Genomic DNA, 21,591 nt, shown 5'->3' with positions numbered 1-21,591 from the left:
TTCTAGTTTCGGAGGTCAGTTGAAGACCAAAGAGGAAGAGCACAATACTACTTAAAAACTATGTGCTACTTAAAACCTAATTAGCTCTTGAAACATGCTTGTCTCATGTTTAGGGGACAATATTAAGAATTAGAAAGGAAATGCAAACTAAATCCCGGCCAAGAGTGCCAGTTACACTCATGTTTCGACTCTACAAGTGGCCTCATTGTGGTTGTTCTGTCACAAAGCAGGATTGGGAAGTAGGCCCATAACACTTAGCTTTCCTTTTCTGAGGCTGTCACATCCTCAGATTAATCATTACGCTGGTTGAGCTGGTTGAGATGTACCTAGGAGGTCACCATTCAATATCAGATTCTCAAGCCAGGTGCCGGTGACTCATGAATGTAATCCTTTCTATTCAGGAGGCTGAGAAGAGTTTCAAAGCCAGCCCTAGCAGGAAAAGCTGTGAGACTCCTATCTCCAATAAACTACCCCAAAAACCCAGAAGTAGAGCTGTGGCTCAGTAGTAGAGTACTAGCTTTGTGCAAAAGAAACTCAGGGACAGTACCCAGGCCCGGAGTTCAAGCCCCAGAACCAGCAAAAAAAAAAGTACCAGCCTCCTAAAGATTGTTGTCATTACAAGATTTATTCCCAGCACCCACCCACCCACTTGGCCCACCCCCAAATTCACAGTGGAGGATTAAAGAGATTTAGAGCAGGATCCCCCAGGTACAAGAAAAACCAAAGATTTTGCTCAACTTCCTTCCCTCCCTCTTGCCAACTCCCAAGGCCTAAAGCTACACACACTCATGCAAACACACAAAATCCCACTCCTTTCCCTTCCCCCTCCCATATTAGAGCAAATCTGTAAGACATCTGTGCTCTGGGGAGATGTCAAAGTCTGAGAACCCTAAAGTGGGGAGATGCCATTACCTCTAATCTTCTAACAGGATAAATGACTGTGAAACAGGAACCCAGATCTTTCTCACTATTAACTATTTTCACTCCCTAGTCTCTAGCTTGTCTATCAACCAAGAGCAAACAGCACCCCTCCCCTCACCTGTAGCACATGAAAATAGGCTCTGTCCAACATCCCTCATTCATGTATGGGGGTAGTGTTGGGGGAGTGGTCCCTGAGGATCAGCAAAGGGTAATGCAAGAAGGAAAGAGGATAGAAGAGTTTGGCTTGAGCTCTGATTAGGGAGGCAAAGTGAGGCAGTAGGCTGGACAGGTTTAGAACTAATGACCATTTTGGGTTCTTTGCATGATTTTACTAGAGTCTGCAGAGCACATACCACCCAGAAGGGTCTCTGCAGACACATTCTTGCTAACTGGGCTCATCTTTAAAGGTAGCCTTAACCAAGTAGGGGAGCAGTTGAAAATAAAGAAGCTGGTAAGAATAGTTGGTGCAAAAGAGTTTGAGGCTCCTGGGAAGAATGCCACAAAGCCATTTATAAAGTGCTACTTCGGACCCCTCCACCCACCCATGGAATTATTGCTTTTCCAAAGGAACAGGGAAGGAATAGGAACATAAAAATGGCTGTGGTATTGCTTTGCTTACTGCTCAGGCCAATGCAAATGGAGCTAAGGGTTAGCAGCACCAAAGGCAATCACACAACTCCAAAAGATTCAGTGAGATCTCAAGATAAAGAGGTACTCACTAACCCTACCAACAGCTATCTGACCCCTATGGCCCGAGGTGATGTATAAGAATGGCCCATCCCTGCATTATATTCACATTTCTTAACATTTCACAAATATTTTGGAGCACTGGGGGTCAGTTAACAAGAAGATGGGCTGGAAAAAGGGAAGCAGGCTTGCTTTGAAGAGCCAAAGGACAAGCTTGCTTAAAAAAAAAAAAAGTCATGATTTAACAAAAGATGACAACTCTTCCAGCTGCTGCCTGACTTTGGGGGTTCCAGGGAGATAGAGGAAATAAAGGGTGGGCTCTTTTGTCAGTGAGGGCCCTGAGCACCCAGACCTAAAAGCAAACAGCAGCACTTCCTCAAAGGGGAAAGAATATCCCTGACAACTTTGTTCCTCAAAGTACCATCTTGGTAGAAGCCTCCCTTGGGGAAGCACATTCTCATCTCAGTGACTAAGCACAGAAATGGATGTCCAGCTGGCAGCAGGGAAATGAGTATCCTTTAAATAGGCCTCTGAACAGCAGCCAGGCCACCCAGCATACAAAGATAATCGAGGGGATGGGACCTGCCTGGGTTCTTCCCTTCTCCTATCACCTTAAATGGAATGAGGAAAAAAAAATCCTAAACCGCAGTGATTCCCAAAAAGGAGTCTCTTGTATTCTTAGTGGCTCCTGGAATTCGAAGGATCCAGCTGATTCAGCTCTGACTGGTCCAGAAGTTCAAAGTCATCTCCTTCAGCATCAGTGTCCAGGTCTGAACTAGGAGACCGGAGAAAACCTCTTGTTGCTCTCCGAGGAGGTGGGCCAGAAGGGCCTGTCTGGGAGGCCCCTGACAAGGCCAGCTGGATCATGCCCTGCGAGACCAGGCTGGCAAGGTTGCTGGTAAGGTTGGATCCTACAGGAAGGGAACCAAGCAGAAGCTCTGGCAGTGCAGCCTCCCCCTGGCTGGAAGGGGGAGCATGGGTAATCTCAGTTCCTTGTGGGGACCGGTACATCAAGCTGGGCATCCCAATGCTAGTATCGTCTTCATCATCCAGGCCAGCAGGATCCACATTAATGGAAGGGAAGTCTGGAAGGTCTCTGGCAAATGATTCCTCTGGATCACTGTGGCCATCTAAATCTGAGAACACAGAGCATGTGAAACATGGGTAGCCACCACATCCTCCAGTACCCTGGGACTCATAAAAAGCCAATACCATATAACCAGATTTTTCTGCCCCGGATTTCTCAGTAGGAAGTAAGATCTGAGGACTGATTAGCTTTTCCCATCTCTGAGTAGATCACCACTGGCCAGATTTTCCCTTCCTTCCTCTAGAATGTCCATGAGACTAGAGGCTGAGGCTACTAAAAGACTGAGGGCTTTAAGAAGAGCAGAACTATCCTGGCTGTAGCTACACACACACAGGGTGCTAAGCTACCTGATCCACAGTTCAGAGCACAGGAGAGAAGTAGGCACCAGTATTTCCTCTGTCCAGGGAAGCTGAGAGGAAAGTCATTACCAGGTCAAAGGTTCTTCTTACCTTCAGAGCCTTCTGTTAAAGGTGTCTGGCCCCTTGAAAGATTGAATGTGCCATTGTCTGTACAGGAGACTTCAGCATCTGAGTGCTCCGAGTCTGTGATAGCCAATTCCCTGGCAACTGTAGAATCATCCAGCTTAGGAAAAGAAAAGACCAAGAATGCTGAGGAGGTGATACCATTAGTTATCAAGAGCAGTCCCCAGTCCTAGGCTTCACTAATTAGCTGGCCCTAGAGACTACTAATATAAGGACATCAATACAACCAGTGATAGGAGACAGATGGGGACTTTACTCAAAATCTTGACTCCTTTTAGGCTGCTCCCCCAAAGAAAACACAACCTTAAGCATAGGAAGAAAAGCAATCTGGGGCATTACTTAGCTACTTACTCTTAAGCAAGTAACTGAGATTATTTTTCACAGGTGGGCAGGATATAGTTGCTTCCCAGACCTAAGTGTGGGCAGGTCTGCTTACAATACAAGATTGATTAGGCTAGCTCTAGAAGTTCTTCCATAATGGTAGAGTAAGAAGAAACATGGAAGAGAGTTATTGGTCACCAGGCTCAAATTGAGATCTAGGTTCAAAGGCCTAATGTAATACTAGCTTCTCTCCTGCTGTCTCTACCGTGGGGAGGCAAGAGGAATCTAGGGCCATGGAGAACCCATAACTTTAACTTATCATGGTTACTGCCTAAATGTGAGCTGCCTGATGGATAAAAGAGAGTTAAGGAAAATTGGCCAGTGAAGCAGCTCCCACACTGAAGATACCTGAGGACAGAAGGCAGCAAGCTCTTCTTCACTGTCACTGTTATCCGCAGTACGTTCTGGGTGTAGAGCTCTGCGGCGCACTGTATGGAAAGAGCAAAAAGCTTGAGGCCTTCCCTTGAGGAATCATATACAGCCTTGCCTTTGGAGGAGACATTTATGCCTTCTCCAAATTAGATCATAAGAGTCCCTTGAAATATAGCTATAAGCCTCTTTAACAATGCATGAAGATAAGGCTGCTGAGCCTACATGACAAGGTGAGTTGGTAGAGTAAGACTTCTAGAACATCACTCTTCTAACACCCCTCCTGCTAGGTGCAGACCCAATGGCAAGGTAGTAAATGATTATGATAGCATCTATCACAGAGGATCCTAAAGGAGAGTTCACTTTTATTAAATTAGGCTTTTGAGTACTGATACTTTTCAACTAGCTGGCCTAGGAGAACTTGGGCCTTGATAATCACATGTGGGCTTCTTTGAAGATCAGGAAATAAAACCCAACTGGTAAGACCCAAACAGAGGGGAAAATGGTACACTATCACCAATGGGTTAGGTAGATCTTAGGCTAGTACACTTCTGGCATCTGTAGAGCAGTTTTTGAGCTAGACTGGAAAAAGAGAATAAAATTACCCACTTCTCAAGGTTGTTATAAAGATTACATGATGTATTCAGAAAAGTTAAGGAAATACTTCATAAACAGCAGGTAATACTATGAGTGTTTTCAATATCTGCCTTTTATTCAGTTTAGGAGGGTGTGTGTGTGTGTGTGTGTGTGTGTGTGTGTGTGTGTGTGTGTGTGTGTGTGTGTGTGTGTGTGTGTGTGTGTGTGTGTGTGTGTGTGTGTGTGTGTGTGTGTGTGTGTGTGTGTGTGTGTGTGTGTGTGTGTGTGTGTGTGTGTGTGTGTGTGTGTGTGTGTGTGTGTGTGTGTGTGTGTGTGTGTGTGTGTGTTTAAAATGGGAGGGTTTGGGATTCCAATGAGAAAACCTGGTAAGCCTGCATGTGTTGCTCTAGACTGAAGGAAGCTTCCCATGACACTTACGTTGTCTCTCTCTCTGCTTGGACATCATGTAGCCATGGACACTGAAGTCTAGCCGCTGGAGAGCTGGCTTTAGCCGCACATAGGCTCGATCCCACAGTCGGTGGTACACAGCAAGGGGCCATATCATGACAGTGACAACTAAGAAAAGAAATGGGAGGAGGCGGCTAAATGGAGAAGGGGTTGAACATCCCTCTGATAGTGTGTCCTTGAGGCTTACACATGCATTTAGTATGCAATAGTTCTGCTTAATTCTACTGGTTATCTATACCAGTCTCCCTAAAGAGGACTTTTAAAGGCAGAGACTTCTGTAGGCCATAGGGCCTACTCTATACATAGCATATATGCTACTGATAACCCAGGGCAGAACCAGACAATGTGAAGATTGGCTGTGAGTATCACTGAGTCATTAAACAACACCTCTACTATACAACCAATCATATGAGGGTCTGATATATGACAGTCATAGCCAGAACAATTCAGTTGATCCAGCCCCAGAGTACATGCCAACATCAAGTAACTGAATTTATAAACTTATGTTCCAGGGGAGTAAAAAGTCCTCCAAGGCAAAAAGAATCTAACAGAAAAACCTCTAAGAATTAATGTTCTAAAAATTCCCTCCTTAAACATAAGCAGTCCTTCATATTTGGGAATAGTATTTTGTTAGTGGGCTCTCGTAAATTTCCAAAACCTGGTAAGAGATGGATTTTAGGTAAGGATGTACTTCAATGGAATCTGCTACAACAAAGAAGACATTTTTCTTTTTTCTTGTCTGGGGCTTGAACTCTGGACCTGGGCACTGTCCCTGAGCTCTGAAGCTCAAGGCTAGTGCTCTACCACTTCCAGTTTTTTTGGTGGCTAATTGCAGATAAGAAACGGACTTTCAGCTGGGTGCCATGGCTCACATCGGTAATCTTAGCTACTCAGGATGCTGAGATCTGAGGATCGCAGTTTAAAGCTACCCTAGACAGGAAAGTCCAGAAGTGGTGCTGTGGCTCAAGTGGTAGAATACTCACCTTGAGCTGAAGAGCTGAGGGACAGCGCCCAGGCTGAGTTCAAGCCCCATGACCACCACCACCAACGAAAGAAACCGACTTTCCTGCTTGGGCTGACTTAGAACTGTTATCCTCAGATCTCAGCCTCCCGAGTAGCTAGCATTACAGGCGTGAGCCACTGGTGCCCAGCTTAAGACATTTTTCTTAACACTAAACTGGTCATGAAACTATGAAAAGGTCACTTTCTGGTGACCTTAGATATAGGCATTCTCTCCGTAGATCCAGGGTTAGCTGTAATTAGAAAAGCTATGAACAAGAGTAGCTCCTAATGGGAGGCACAAACCTTACTTACGAATCAAATAGGACAGCAGGAGTCCAGGGATGTAGCGGCCCAAGACAGCCAAAAAGGTCAGAATCCCACAGCTCAGCAAGCAGAACTGGAGAGTCAAGAAGCCATATTAAGTTTCTGCCACATGGCAAGGAGTGAGAATGGGGGATTAATGGTAGAGAAGTGACTGAAATATCTTTAGGATCTATAAGTCAAGCATAGACATATCAGATGACAGATGTAGCTACTCTTCTGTCCAATGGCTATTCTGTTTGGGAAAAAAGTGGATGTTCCCTTGTACTCAAACTCCATTCATGTGGCAACCCCATATAGCTATACCTTTCATGTCACAAAATTGGTATGAATAAGGCTTAACCAAACATTTTCTCTGAAAACAAGTGTTGTTGGTGGGTTTTTTTTTAAGTCAAAATAGGTAAACAAGACAACAAAAGCTCTACAACCTACACATTTTTAATATGACATACAATACATGCAGCAAGCTTGCTTTCTCACCTTAGGGCAAGAAAATGGCCTATTTTATGGGACTAGGGATGTACCTCAGTGGTAGAAGGTTTGCCTAGCATGTGTAAGACCCTGAGTACAATCCTTGGCACCAGAAGATAGGGAAGGAGGGAGAAAAAAAGAAAAAGAAAATGGTCTACTCCAAGTGACAAGCCAAACACACCAACAAGGAGTCATCAAGCTCTTGCCTTAATCCTAAAGGCCAATCAGAAGCCTCTGTCTATCCTACAAATGTTAGCCTTTTCTTTCTTTTTTTTTTTTTTTTGGGGGGTCCAGTCGTGGGGCCTGAACTCTGGGCCGGGGTGCTGTCCCTCAGCTCTTCAGCTCAAGGCTAGCGCTCTACCACTTGAGCCACAGCACCACTTCCAGCTTTTTTTTTTTTTTTGCTTATGTGGTGCTGAGGAATCAAACCCAGGACCTCATGCATGCAAGGCAAGGGCTCTACCACTGAGCCACCTTCCCAGCCCAGCCTTTTCTTTCTTTCTTTGGCTAGTCATGGGGCTTGACTTGGCACTAAAATATCAAAACAAGTGACTTTGAACCACTAGCTTCAGACCTCAGCCTCCTGAGAAGCTAGGGTTACAGGTGTGAGCCACCAGTGCCCAGCTTCCTTTCCTTTTTAGAATGAGCCCTACACAGAAAAGGAGCTATTTCAATTTTCAGCATGAACTGAACTGAGGCCAGGTATGAAAGTGAAAAATGGAAGTCTTACCTTGCCTGGGTTTTGCTTTTTGAAAAGCAAAAGATTCCTTATGAAAATGGTCCCACTAACCCAGACTTCAGCTGCATGATGGCAGAGCTCAGGCACGCTGAGCAATCGCGGGTGAACAAAGCCCCAGCTAAGGGAGAGAGAAGGGCAAGCTGTGAAAAGAGGGTGTTGAGGGTCCCCCCATCTTGCAGTGCAGGTAAGCCATTACTTCTGGGTTTAAATAGAAGCTGGGAGTGGCTAGTCCCAGGTGCTGTGGAGGTGAAGTATGACTTTCTTCAGGTTGAAACTTGAATTAGGAACTAGGAGGGCAAACTTGTTCTGACAACTCCACCCTATGAGCAATTGGCCCAATCCACATGTGTATACCTGCCACCAGTTCCAAGGCCCTTTGTGTTTAAAAATATTTCCTTTCCCATACTGAGACCATTACAGTTCACTGTGACTGCAATTCAGGGATACAAGTAAAAAGCAGAGTCTGACAACACTGCTGCTGAGGGAAGGTAATGGTGAATGTGCTCAGAGAGACAATAAATAAAACAAAGTCAAACTAGACCATAACAAGAGAAAATTCTTGGCTCAGACATATGGAGTGGATGAACTGAGAAAGGAGCTGTAAGACGTTAAGAGGAATCTTTGGCAATGGCTCACTGGCCAGAAACCAGAATGTTTTCTGACCGAGGACTTTAAATAGCCACAGGTCACAGAAAACATTAGACCTGGTTTAAAGCCAGGATACAAATCAAATTAGCTATAAGTTTTCACACTGGGGCTGAATATAGCTATTTCCCTGTTGTGTTAGGTTATGAGGCATTGTAATGTTTTTTGCTTTTGTTTTTTTTCTACCAATAAAGCTCTCTTTTTTCCTACAAGTTCTCTTTTTAGAAGAGACATGGACTATCTCAAAATATTACCGCCTAAACTTTAGGATTTGGGCCAGTGTCCACTGTGTGTCCAGAACATGGGCTTAACAACATATAATCAGAATATTACAAAAAGAATCCGAGCAACAAAAAGGGATTTAATCAGGTTCCATACCTCTCATTGTCTAATGCGTCGGGTCTTGGCACTACAATATTAAAACAAACACCAGCATTAGTTGGTAGGGAAAACTCATCATGAAAATGTTAGGCTTTTGGTCTGACAACTCAAGTGTTAATAGGTTTGAGAAAAAGAAAATAATATCCAATAAAAAAGAGACATCATGTTATAAATGCCAGAGTTAGGGAGCTAACAGACAAGGAAATAATGACTTATGCTTGTTCAAACAAGAGAATGATGGCTTATGCCCACTCATTTTTTAAGGAAAAGGCAAAGGGTACAAACAGACCAATAGAGCCCTTTAATTACTTCAGTGGAAAGCCAAAGTATACAAGAAAAATGGTCCCATCCCTTGAATGTGTCTGGGCTACTCATAAATATCAGTGTCTATCAAAGTACTGGAACATGTTGCAACTACTCCAACCCTAAAAAATCTACCTATTTTCTTTAAAGAGACATCCTTTGATCCGAATTATTTAGTCTTTTGACATTCACCAGCTATGACAAGCAGAGGAACTACATGATTCCTTGAAGTTTCTATAAAAAAGGAGAATAACCTATTTAAAAGCTATATACTTTGGGAGCTGGGAAGGTGGCTCAGTGGTAGAATGCTTGCCTTATATGCATGAGGCCCTGGGTTCCATTCCTCAGCACCACATAAGCAGAAAAAGCCGGAAGTGGCATTGTGGCTCAAGTGGTAGAGCACTAGCCTTGAGCTGAAGAGCTGAGGGACAGTGCCCAGGTCCAGAGATCAGCCCCCAGGACCACCAGGACCACCAGCACCACCAGAAGCTATGCTCTGGCTTCACAACCTGCCAACACAACACACATCAACTTTTCTCATTTATACCCCCTTACATGAACCAACTTCTTTGGCTTTGCCTTTATCTTCTAATTGTATATCATTCTCCCACTCTCCACTCTTTGGTGTTGGTACTGTGGCTTGAACTCAGGGCCTGTGCACTCTTCCTTAGTTTTTTGCTCAAGGCTGGCACTCTACCCACTTGAGCCATACCTCTACTTCTCTACTCAACATTCTTAAAATCCCAAAGTTATTTTTTGTCCCTTGCTCTTAAGACCATCCAACTTATAATTTTTTTTTTCTAGGCCTAACTTATAGGCCTTATAAAATCTAATGGCTTTATGATCACTAATGCCTTTTCTTTACTAATAAAAGATTTGTATCTTAAGGTTAAAAAAAAATCTAATGGCAATAACCTTTGAGATGGTTTTTGTTTGTTTTGTGTCATTGCTGGGGTTTAACTCAAGGCCTAAGCATTGTCCTTGAGCTTCTTTGCTCAAGGCTAGTGCTCTATCACTTGAGCCACAGCTCCAGTTTGATCTTTTTGGTGGTTAATTGGAGATAAGAGTTTCACAGACTTTCCTGCCTGGGCTGGCTTCACACCATGATCCTCAGATCTCACCCAGTCTCCTGAGTAGCTAGCATTACAGATGTGAGCCACCAGCGCTGGGCTACAGTTTTATTTCTTAGTACTACCTTGAATAATTTTTCATTTTTACCCAAATTCTCAATTCTCTGTTCTCAGAAGAAGCTTTGCAGCTTGTTCCTTAAACTAATCAAGCTATTGGCCTATCTAGAAATAGTTTTCTTTCCAATTTCCAAATGTTTTTCATTTTTCTCCATTCTAGGCTTGAGTTAAGGACTAAAATAATGAATATATAATTCAAACTAAACTATGTTATCTCTGGTATTATTCTATGTCATTAATTTTTCTTATGCTAAAGAAAAAAATCTTTGAAAAGTACCTTGTCTCAGGGCTTGAGATGTGGCTCAAGTGGTAGAGCAGCACTCAGGAAAGTAAGATAAAAGAGGGCAAAGGCCCTAAACTAAGACCTCAAACCACAAAACCAAAATAAGTACCCTGTTTTAGATTACTTTCCATAAATCATAATGCTTCACTTAGCACATTACAAATAAATGATTTAAAAGAAATCCTAGGGAAGTAAGTTGATGTTCCCTCAGTAAAGATACATAACCCAGTAAGGATTTTGCTTTGGGGTTTGAACACAGGCCTCATGCTCTTACTCAGCCTTTTCTACTCATGGCTGGAACTCTACCAGTACAGCAATGCCTCTACGTCTGGCTTTTTGCTGGTTAAATGGAAGAACAGTCTCAAAGATTTGTCTGTTCAAGCTAGCCTCCCGAGTGGTTAAGATTACAGGTGCCTAGCTAAAGATATTTATTTTTAAAAATTGTTAAACTGGGCTGGGCGCTTGGTGGCTCACACCTGTAATCCTAGCTACTCAGGAGGCTGAGATCCGAGGATCACAGTTCAAAGCCAGCCCACAGGAAAATTCATGAGACTCATCTCCAATAAACCACCAGAAAACTGGAAGTGGCGCTGTGGCTCAAGCGGTAGAGCACTTGCCTTGAGCTGAAGTGTGCAGGGACAGCGCCCAAGCCCAGAGGTTCAAGCCCCACTACCTACAAAAAAAAAAAAAAAAAAAAATTCTTAAACTGGGGCTGGAAATGTGGCTTAGTGGTAAGAGTGCTTGACTAGCATGCATAAAGCCCTGGGGTCGAATCCTCAGTACCATATAAAGAAAAAGCTGGAAATGGCACTGTGGCTCAAGTTGTAGAATGCCAGCCTTGAGCAACAGCAGCTCAGGGACAGTGCCCAGGACCTGAGTTCAAGCCCCAGGACTGGCAAAAAGAAAAAAAAAATTCATAAGCTAGTGTGTGCCAGTGGGCTCATACCTGTAATTCTAGTTACTCAAGAGGCTGATTTCTGAGTATTGTGGTTCGAAGCCAGCCTGGGCAGAAAAGTCCCCATGAGACTTTTTTTTTTTTTTTTTTGGTCGGCCGTGGGGCTTGAACTCTGGGCCTGGGCACTGTCCCTCAGCTCAAGGCAAGCGCTCTACCACTTGAGCTACAGCGCCACTTCTGGTTTTCTGGTGGTTTATTGGAGATAGGAGTCTCACAGTCTCTCCTGCCCGGGCTGGCTTTGAACCGAGATCCTCAGATCTCAGCCTCCTGAGTAGCTAGGATTACAGGCGTGAGCCACCAGCGCCCGGCTCCCATGAGACTCTTTATCTCCAATTAACTCTCAAAAACCAAAAGTGGCACTGTGGCTCAAGTGGTAGATGGCTAGCCTTGAACCCAAAGAGGCTCAGGGGACAGTGCCCAGACCTTGAGTTCAAGCCCCACACCTGGGAAAAAAAAACTCTTAAGAACTACTTATACCGGGCACCGGTGGCTCACGCCTATAATCCTAGCTACTCAAGAGGCTGAGATCTGAGGATCACGGTTCAAAGCCAGCCCAGTCAGGAAAGTCTGTGAGACCTTATCTCCAATAAACCACTAGAAAACCGGAAGTGGCGCTGTAGCTCAAGCGGAAGAGCACTCACCTCGAGCTGAAGAGTTCAGGGATAGGCTCAAGCCCAGAGTTCAAGCCCCACAACCGACAAAAAAAAAAAAAAAAAAAAAAGAACTACTTACTCCCCAGGAATATAGCTATAGATTTGCTAAGATGGGAAAGGCAAAGCTTACTACTGACTCACAGATGGGCACAAGCCTTTCAAGTGTCTCTTAAAAGCAAATAATTTAGATTTCAAAAGATAGTATGTCTCAAGCTCCACATCTCAAAAACTGAAACAAAACAAAACTAAAGGCAAAAATTAAATTTCTAATCTAGACTGTTCTAAATGCTATTGAACTTACCTTTCAGCTCAGGCCAAATTTTATTCTTCCATTGATCAATACAGACAATGATCATCAAGCCAAATGAAAGTAAAAACACAAGACGAAGGGATGTCAGTGCAAAAAACCTACAGAGAAGGAGAAACAAGAAGTCATTAAGAAATTAAGCTAATTTCAAAAACACTACATGTACATTATTGCTACTGGAGTACACAAACAAAAATTTTATATGTTCTAACACTGACTAGTTGTACACCTTGGGTAAATAATTGATACTTTTGTGTCTTAACTATTTTACCTATGAACAGAGATAATAATTTGCTTCTGTAAAGGCAGAGGCCTAATTAATCTCTCAAAATCCCTTTCAACTTTCCAGTCTGTGATTCTAAGAATTTTAGAGACATTAACCCTTGATAAATTGTTATGATGAAAGCAAACATCTATCATCTGTCAAATTAGGTCCCATTGGGCTGGGAAGGTGGCTCAGTGGTAGAGCGCTTGCCTTGCATGCCTGAGGCCCTGGGTTCGATTCCTCAGCACCACATAAGCAAAAAGAAAAAAGCCGGAAGTAGCGCTGTGGCTCAAGTGGTAGAGCGCTCGCCTTGAGCTGAAGAGCTGAGGGACAGCGCCCAGGCCCAGAGTTCAAGCCCCACGACTGGACCCAAAAAAAAAAAAAATTAGGTCCCATTCATTATAGGGGAACACACTGACAGAGATATACTTAAAAACATGCAGACGGGTGCCGGTAGCTCCTGACTGTAATCCTAGCTACGTAAGAGGCTGAGATCTGAGGATCATGGTGAGCCACCATTCTTAATAACACACTTAAATCACTGTGGCCAAAAAAGCCAAGAAAATAATAAGTACATAATATATGCTTAGCCTGTAATTCTATTACGTATTTATTTATTGTTTGTTGTGGGTCTTGAACTCTGGGCCTTGGCACTGTCCCAAAACTCTTCATCTCAAGGCCAGTGCTCTACCACTTGGAGCCACAGGTCCATTTCTGGTTTTCTGGTGGTTAATTGGAGATAAAGAGTCTCACAGACTTTCCTGCCCAGGCTGGTTTTGAACCGCCATCACCCGACCTCAGCCTCCTGAGTAGGATTACAGGCATGCATGAGCCACTAGCACCCAGCTATATTCATATTTATAATGCTGTATTGTTATTAGGTATTGTCATAGCAACTGACTAAAGGGGTAAAAGTAAGGATTGGATATAGGTAATAACTCTGGAATGATCACAGTTCAACAACATGGCCTAACGACTTGTCAAAATCACAGAACAATTCTCATAGTATAATTCCTATCAGGGGCTGGGAAGCTGGCTCAGTGGTACAGTGCTTGCCTAGCATGCATGAGGCCCTGAGTTTGATTCCTTAGCACCACATAAGCAGGAAAAAGCTGGAAGTAGCACTGTGGCTCAAGTAGTAGGGTGCTAGCCTTGAGCTGAGGGACAGCGCCCAGGCCCAGAGTTCAGCCCCCATGACTACCCCTCCCCCCCAAAAAAAAATTAACTATAATTCCTATCATACATAAAAGATTAAAGACTTGTGACCCTAGTTCCAATTCCCAGAATAACAACAAAACAAAGAAAAAGCTTTTTCTGGATATATTTCTATATCTATATCTATGTCTATATATGAAGTTAGACACATACACAGGAAATGGTAAAGCAATTTTAAATTTTGTTTCCAGATGTTTTGTAGTCATTTCTATAAACACCAATGCATGTTACCTTTTAAAAATTATATTACGTGCTCATTGGGGCAGCATATATACTAAAATTGGAATGATACAGAGAAGAATAACATGGTCCCAGCAGAAGTACGATATGTAAATTCATGAAGTATTCCATATTTTCAATCTTAAAGCCAGTCTGTCTTGGTGATTTTTTTGTTCCTCTGTTCAAATCACTTAGTTTAACATTTAAGAATTACAAAATAAAAATAAAATTATATTAAAAATGAGGTCTGGGGGCTGGGAAGGTGGCTCAATGGTTGAGTGCTTGCCTTGTATCCATGAGGCCCTGGGTTCGATTCCTCAGCACCACATAAGCATAAAAAGCTGGAAGTGGTACTATAGAGCACTAGCCTTGAGCTGAAGATCTGAGGGACAGCGCCCAGGCCCAGAGTTCAGGCCCCACAACCAACAACAACAACAAAAAAAGGTCTGAAAGGAAATGAGAATCAGAAATCTAGTCACCAATGACAACCCTATCTCAACTTTTTCTATCCCATCACTTAAAATATACTGCAATTATACGATAGATTAAAGAATGAAAGCGGCTTAAAAATAAAACCTCTAGAGCTGCCTCTGGCCATTAAGCCTCTTTCCAAAGTCAGTGCATTATCCTAACAAATAAGCAAACTTAATAAGGCCGAGTTTCTTGTTCCCTAGTACTGCTGTTTCTCTAGCTATATATATGTGATGCAACTACTTTACTCAGTACTTCAAAGAGCTAGGTAGGTAATAAGACTGCCTAAAACCTCCTGTTCTCAGAGCTTGCTTTTTTTTTTGGGGGGGGGTGGAGGGTGCCAATCCTGGGCTTGAACTCAGGGCCTAGGGTCTGTTCCTGAGCCTTTTTCCTCAAGGCTAGCACTCTAACACTTGAGCCACAGCTCCACTTCTGGCCTTTTGCTGTTTAATTGGAGATAAGAGTCTCACATAGCTGGGCACAGGTGGCTCACACCTGTAATCATAGCTACTCAGGAAACAGACCTGAGGATCGCAGTTCAATGCCAGCACGTGCAAGGAGGTCCATGAGACTCTCTCTCTCTCTCTCTTTTTTTTTTGTCAGTTGTGGGGCTTGAACTCTGGGCTTAGATGCTGTCCCTTAGCTCTTCAACTCAAGGTGCACTCTATAACCATTTCCGGTTTTCTGAGTGGTTTATTGGAGATAAGAGTCTCATGGACTCTCCTGCCCAAGCTGGCTTTGAACCTCGATCCTCAGATCTCAGCCTCCTGAGTAGCTAGGATTACAGGCATGAGCCACCAGCACCCAGCTCCATGCGACTCCTATCTCCAATAAACCACCAGAAAATCGGAAGCGGCACTGTGGCTCAAGTAGTACTGCACTCACCTTGAGCTGAAGAGCTAAGGGACAGCTCTCAGGCCCAGAGTTCAAGCCCCATGACCAACAACAACAAAAAGAGTCTCACAGACTAAGCCAGGATGGCTTCAAATCATGATCCTCAGATCTCAGCCTCCTGAGTAGTTAGGATTACAGGTGTGAGCCACCGGCACCTGGCCAGAGTATAATTTTTTAACCGAATACAAAATGGAGTAGGAAAAAAATTGCTTCCACCTCCCATTCTCCTAAGCCATGCTTATCTTAATTGAACGTTTATTGAGTGCCTATTTGCTGAGGCTTTTTGGTAAGCAAGCAGCTCAATTATAGAACAGAATAAGACATAAGCCAGCACTGGTAGCTCATGCCTGAATCTTAGCTAGTCATGGGGCTGAGACCTGAGGACTAAAGTTAGAGCTAACCCAGACAGAAAAGTACGTGACAGCCTATCTCCAATTAGCCAGTAAAAAATTTCTGGAGGCATGGCTCAAATGGTAGGTAGAGTGCTAGCAGTGAGAGTAGTATAAGGTCCTGGATTGTGCTCAGCACAATCCCAGAACTAACACACACAAAAAAACAAAAAAGTTGATATTAACTGCACTCCTGTAGTGTAAATATTATAGTTACAATATAAGGCAGTAATAAAAAAATTTGAAAGACGAATGATAAGAACACTATTTGAAGTGAAATACTACATCAATAAGCACTTTTTTTTCCATCATGAGGCTTGAATTGTGCTGTCCCTCAGCTCTTCAGCTCAAGGTTAGCACTCTACCACTTGAGCCACAGCGCCACTTCCAGTTTTCTGAGTTTGTTGGAGATGAGTCTCATGTACTTTCCTGCCTCAGCTGGCTTTGAACCTTGATCCTCAGATCTCAGCCTCCTGAGTAGCTGGATTACAGGTGTGAGCCACTGGCACCAGGCTTTCTCCTCCTCTTTTCTGGATCAACATTATTGGTAAAGGTTTGTGATAGTCATACATAATACATGTATAATGTGTATGAGGTCCTAGGATCCACCTTCAGTTCCACAAGAAGAAAAAAACCCAAAAATATATTACTCTATTACTATTTTCTAGTAAATAATATATTATTTTTAGCTTCCTTTGTCATTACAGCATAAGCTCATCTCAATGGCACTTCAGAACAAAGGATGGCAGCCTACAGGGACAGTAAGCCCATTATTGTACAGCACTTGTGACTGTGTAGTTAATGAGCTAGTCACTGGCAAATTAAAAGGAAAAAAATTAACCCAACCCATACCATATAATGATAGTTGTTGCTTGCACAAAAACAAGAAATGGAACCAACTAGCTGCTAATGGTTTACCTATATGTTAAATGAGAGAAAGCATCCAACCTCACAATTAAGACAGATAAAAACAGGGGAATAAGCTAGGGCTGTGGTAAGTGCCTGTAATCCTAGCTACTTAGGAGGTTGAGATAAGGACTGAAGTTCAAGGCTAGCACAAGCAAAAACAAGACTACATTTCAATGAGTAAAACTGGGCACTGTGATAGGTACTTATCACACACTTAGCATGAAAAAAATATAAATAAGGGGCCGGGGATGTGGCTTAGTAGTAGAGTGCTTGCCTAGCATGCATGAAGCCCTGGGTTCAATTCCTCAGTATCACATAAGCAGAAAAAGCTAGAAGTGGCTCAAGTGGTAGAGTGCTTGCCTTGAGCTGAAGAGCTGAGGGACAGTGCCCAGGCACTGACAAAAAAAAAAATCTAAATTAGACATTTTTCCCCCTAGTCCTGGGGCTTGGAAAGACTATAACCAGACTCATTTGGCTCAAGTGATTTCATCTAAACTTTATGTACACATTTTTTCCCCAGGAAACAAATTGTCTCTACGGAAACTATTTTCTGTTTGTTGGGTTTTGTTTATTTATTTATTATTTGGTACTAGGGATTAAACAGAGGGCCTTGAAGATGTTTGGCAAGCATTCTACCACCTGAATAAGAACTCCTGTATAACTTTTTCACTCAAATTCTAACTTTTTTTTGGGTCGGTCGTGGGGCATGAACTCTGGGTTTGGGCGCTGTCTCTGCGTTCTTCAGCTCAAGGCAAGCCCTCTACCGCTTAAGCCACAGCGCCACTTCCGGTTTTCTAGTAGTTTATTGAAGATAAGAGTCTCATGGGCTTTCCTGCCCAGTCTGGCTTTGAACTGTGATCCTCAGATCTCAGAGCCATCGGCGCCCAGGTGTTTTTTTTTTTTTTTTGGTTAAGTCATGGGGCTTGAACTCAGGGCTGGGAGATGTTCCTGAGCTTTCACTCAAGGAGAGTGCTTACCACTCTGAAGCACAGCACCACTTCCTGTTTCCTGGTGGTTAAATGGAGATAAATGTCTCATGTACTTTCCAGTCTGGGCTGGCTTTGAACCATGGTCATCAGGCCTGAGCCACTGGTGCCTGGCTTCAAATTCTAACCTTTTGGTCAGAATTGCTTCATCAATTTCCAAAAAAAAACAAACAAAAAAAACCCACACAACTTTTTTTTGTTTTAGGGAGGAAAGGGAACCTTTTTTAAAAAACAGATTCTGTAATGACCCACTCAGTATAACATGATTAATTCAGATTAGTGACTATAAAAACAGATCTCAACAAAGAATCCTCTTGTGGATTGTGCTCAATCATATCCCTAAAGACGGCCTAGAATAATATTAAATGGGAATCAGCTTAGTAAGTCATCTAGTGCTCCTTGAACCATGTGTTCTTCATGGAAGTGGGAAGGAGCTTGGAATGCCCTCACATTTCTAGGGCTCATTTACCCTCACTCTTAGCTCCTATGACACAAACCAAAAAGCTACTGGAATCTGTTTTTTTCTGATCCTGTCAGGATGTACTCTTGCTGACTCCCATATTCTTCCCCTAAGGCACTCATTTACAGATAAAGTGAGGCTAATAAAAATATCAGCTATTAGCAGTGAAGACTATTATCTTACAGATAATAACTGGTCAGCGACCAAAGGTAATCTAAGCCAGGTCTCTGATATGGCCATCATAATTTTGTTAGAACCTCCAGGGGGTGGGGGTAGGGGAGTAAAAGTCTAAGAATACTATGGTGACAAGCTATCTACATTGGTCTATTTATCTATTTAATTGTAAACAGATCTATTTGTCTATTTACTTATTGGTCCTGGGGCCTGAACTCTGGGGTCTAGGTACTGTTCCCAAGCTTTTGTGATTAAGACTAGCACTCTACCATTTGAACCATAGCTCTACTTTTGGCTTTTTGTTTTCTTATTTATACTTTTGGGCTTCTTGGTCATTAATTGGAGATAAGAGTCTCATGGACTTTTCTGAACAGATGGCTTGGAACTGTGATCCTCAGATCGAGATTAACCATAACTAAAAGAGCTACCTACTTGATTTCTGATTACTCTTTTCTACTATTATTCAATCTTGTAATACTTCAAAATGCATATAACACCTCAACAATATGCTATGATTCTTAACACATGATGAAGGATTAAGTATTTTAGATTTGCTTTTTCTGACCTTTTAATGATACTCATACTCTTTCCTTTCAAATATTTAATATGTCTACGACCTAAACACTCATCCACATTCTAAACTGAAATGTCAATACCCAAATACTCAATAAGACACTACTGGTACGTAAAGCCTAATTTTCAATTTAAACTTCAGACTACTTTCCAAAGAAGCTCATTCCCCTACATAATTCTATGAATGCCAATGCCTAATAGTCTAGTGTCTTGGACCCTAACCCTATCTGTATCCTTCATAGGTATAAGTTTTCATAAATAGCATAGCCAACTATTCTTTCTGTCTCAAGTCACACTTTTTTTTTTTTGGGTCGGTCATGGGGCTTGAACTCTGGGCCTGAGTGCTGTCCCTCAGCTCTTCAGCTCAAGGCTAGTGCTCTACCATTTGGGCTACAGCACCACTTACAGTTTTCTGGTGGTTTATTGGAGATAAAAGTTTCACAGATTTTCCTGCCAGGGCTGGCTTTGAACTGTGATCTTCAGATCTCAGCCTCCTGAGTAGCTAGGATTACAGGCATGAGCCACCAGTGCCCAGCTCTGAGCTCTTTTTTGTTCAAGGCTAGTGCTCTACCACTTTGAGACACAGTGCCACCGGCACCCGGCCACACTCTCCTTTTGCTCTTTCCTACCTTCTTAGAATGTGATAGGACTGTAATAAGAGTTACTGTGTTCTAGATACACAGCAGGCATGCTACCAGAAAATGCCAGAGATAAAGACCACGTACAATAAAGTTTTGCCATCCAGAGTGCAAAAGTGAGATTCTAAATAGCAGACTAGCCAGGCACTGGTGGCTCACGCCTGTAATCCTAGCTACTCAGAAGGCTGAGATCTGAGGATCACGGTCCAAACCCAACCCGGGCAGGAAAGTCTGTGAGACTATCTCCAATAAACTACTAGAAAACCAGAAGCAGTGCTTTGGCTCAAGCGGTGGTGCGCTTGCCTTGAGCAGAAGAGCACAGGGACAGAGCCCAAGCTCAGAGTTCAAGCCCCACAACCGACAAAAAGAAAAACTAAACAGCACACTACTAAACTTCAGAAAACTGTTGGGGCCAGCAGTTTCCTGTTGCTTTCTTTCTAGGGGCACCACTCTGGGAAGTGAAGTTTTGCCTGGATAAATGCTCCTAAATGAGGTACTTACAGTTAAGGGCTTCTGACAGCAATGAAAGGGAAGTTGATACCTGGGGGTCGAGGAAGAATGATTACCTTACCAACAGGTGATGAGGGCTGGGGTTAGCTCAAAGATACAGCACATGCTTAGCATGCACAAGGCTCTGGGAAAGAGAGGGAGGGAGGTAGTGAAAGAGGGAGAAGGAAAAGTTTACCATCTAATTTGCTAAAGAATGGAATCAAGAAATGCCAGACTGCTATGGTACCTTTAATGTGAGTCTCCTTCAAACTAGGAGAGGACTAAGTCAAAGGACTTCGAATTAATTGTTCTATACCCATGCACTAAAATTTCTTTCAACCAAATGGCAATGTTTTGACTTTCAAACCAAGAATTTTAAGAAGCTATTTTTGGCAAAAACAACAAATTAAAAAACTCACTGTTGATTCACTTTTATCCAGGGTAGTCTTATTTCATTTAGCTGAAGCTCCCCCTCTCCCATACATGCACAGTACCCTAGGAATTGAATCTACTTACTTCCCTATTAACAAACCCCCAACTATGATTGGTAGATTCTATGAAGACCTGTTGTCTTTAGGAGATGACAACTTAGGAGAGGAACAGCAGTCCCATTTCCCCAAAGCATGACCCTTACATTTAAAATGTATTTACAGTGCCACTTGTCCAATCCTGGAAAATTTTATTATAGCCTCGATTTCCTTGTTTATGTACCGTGGCTAAGGATGCCTCTCTAATTTCTTGAAACAGGGAGGCACTGCAGTCTTAACTGGCTGTGGAAAGGGTAAGATCTCACGATCACTATTTCCTTTAAAGGCTTAGCATTTTCTTCCAAGTTTCATCTGTGGAGGTCCACACGGACGCCTAAACTTCAACTCTTGGACGGAGTGAGACATGACTTATCCAAGATGCTAATTCATGCTAACCGCCTCAACTTGTTTTCTTATCACAGCTATGGATACATTTTTTAAGACCTTCCATCTCCACCTCTCACTGCTAAAAATCTCTGGAAGGCAGCCTTCCAGCCACACTTGGGCAGAAAAGAGAAAAGAAGATAAGGGCCTTACAGGAAACAGCTTTCACAAGCTAACAAGAGGCATCTTGGTTTTCCCTGCGAACCCCTCCAGAAGTTACCAGAAGCTCCGCCAGATGTGCGGGGCGAGAGTGCGGGCGCGGGTACAGCAAGGAGGCCAGCTGGAAGGCCCTGGCAAGGGCTGGAATGTCAGAGCAGCGTGGAGGCGGGATGGGGTGGAAGGAGGTAAGGCTATGTAGAGAAGGAAACCGGGCAGGCGGAGAGGTGAGAACCCCAGAGACACCTGACGAGTTCGCGCCCTGCAGGGTTTCAGAGGGTCCAGTTCTCTCACCAGAAAGCCGCATTCAGCCCCAGGCACCACAGGGCGCTCCTGGCTGGCCGCTCCCACACCAGGGCTGCCTGGACCCGGCTCAGCAGGGGCTCGTAGGGCCCCAACACCTCCACCAGGGCCCGCTGCGTCGCCTCAACCTGCTGGTCACGCTCACAGGAGCCGGACATAGCTTGGCGGCCCCTGAAAGCCAACCCCGAAGCTGGCCCTGGGGCCGCAACTACCCCCTCAACCTCCGCCATCTCCCCCCCGGCAGCCACAACATCCGGGACTGCGGCTCGACGAACACAAATAACAGCAACTGCGCAGATGCGAGATTCGGCTGGCCGGGGG

The 21,591-nt window shown here is 43.5% G+C and overlaps 1 protein-coding gene and 1 non-coding gene across 4 annotated transcripts; one reads left to right on the top strand and one right to left on the bottom strand.

Moving 5' to 3' along the window:
- Positions 1-650: 650 nt before the first annotated feature.
- On the bottom strand, positions 651-21,546 carry Retreg3 (reticulophagy regulator family member 3). Of its 3 annotated transcripts, XM_070027988.1 has the most exons (10): positions 21,262-21,279; positions 19,913-19,952; positions 12,213-12,319; positions 8,528-8,558; positions 7,496-7,622; positions 6,286-6,370; positions 4,942-5,079; positions 3,907-3,986; positions 3,145-3,277; positions 651-2,744 (listed from the first exon to the last, which is right to left on the bottom strand). In XM_070027988.1, exons 3-10 carry the CDS (start codon positions 12,265-12,267, stop codon positions 2,287-2,289), a joined length of 1,107 nt encoding a protein of 368 aa, XP_069884089.1. In that variant the 5' UTR covers positions 12,268-12,319; positions 19,913-19,952; positions 21,262-21,279; the 3' UTR covers positions 651-2,286. The 3 variants fall into 3 exon arrangements, with proteins under 3 accessions (XP_069884089.1, XP_069884088.1, XP_069884090.1); XM_070027987.1 differs by lacking the exon at positions 19,913-19,952 and having other exon boundaries at positions 21,262-21,546; XM_070027989.1 differs by lacking the exons at positions 19,913-19,952; positions 21,262-21,279 and adding an exon at positions 21,032-21,253.
- Positions 13,949-14,055, top strand: LOC138831237 (U6 spliceosomal RNA). Its single transcript, XR_011373183.1, has one exon. It is a non-coding gene; the product is annotated as a U6 spliceosomal RNA (small nuclear RNA).
- Positions 21,547-21,591: the final 45 nt, after the last annotated feature.

The sequence above is a fragment of the Dipodomys merriami genome, unplaced genomic scaffold, assembly GCF_024711535.1.
Source record: "Dipodomys merriami isolate MVZ:Mamm:240054 unplaced genomic scaffold, mDipMer1.0.p SCAF_19, whole genome shotgun sequence".
Lineage (NCBI taxonomy): Eukaryota > Metazoa > Chordata > Mammalia > Rodentia > Heteromyidae > Dipodomys > Dipodomys merriami.
This window is presented reverse-complemented; position numbering and strand designations above follow the sequence as displayed.

Bases quoted from the DNA above. Each gene is read 5' to 3' on its own strand.
- Retreg3 (XM_070027987.1), bottom strand. From the start codon at position 21,500: ATGGCGGAGGTTGAGGGGGTAGTTGCGGCCCCAGGGCCAGCTTCGGGG. The intron at 12,320-21,261 runs GTGAGAGAACTG...CCTTCTCTGTAG, and splicing joins GGGCTGAATGCGGCTTTCTG to GTTTTTTGCACTGACATCCC. The intron at 5,080-6,285 runs GTAAGTAAGGTT...TTCTTTTCTTAG, and splicing joins CCTGCTGTCCTATTTGATTC to TTGTCACTGTCATGATATGG.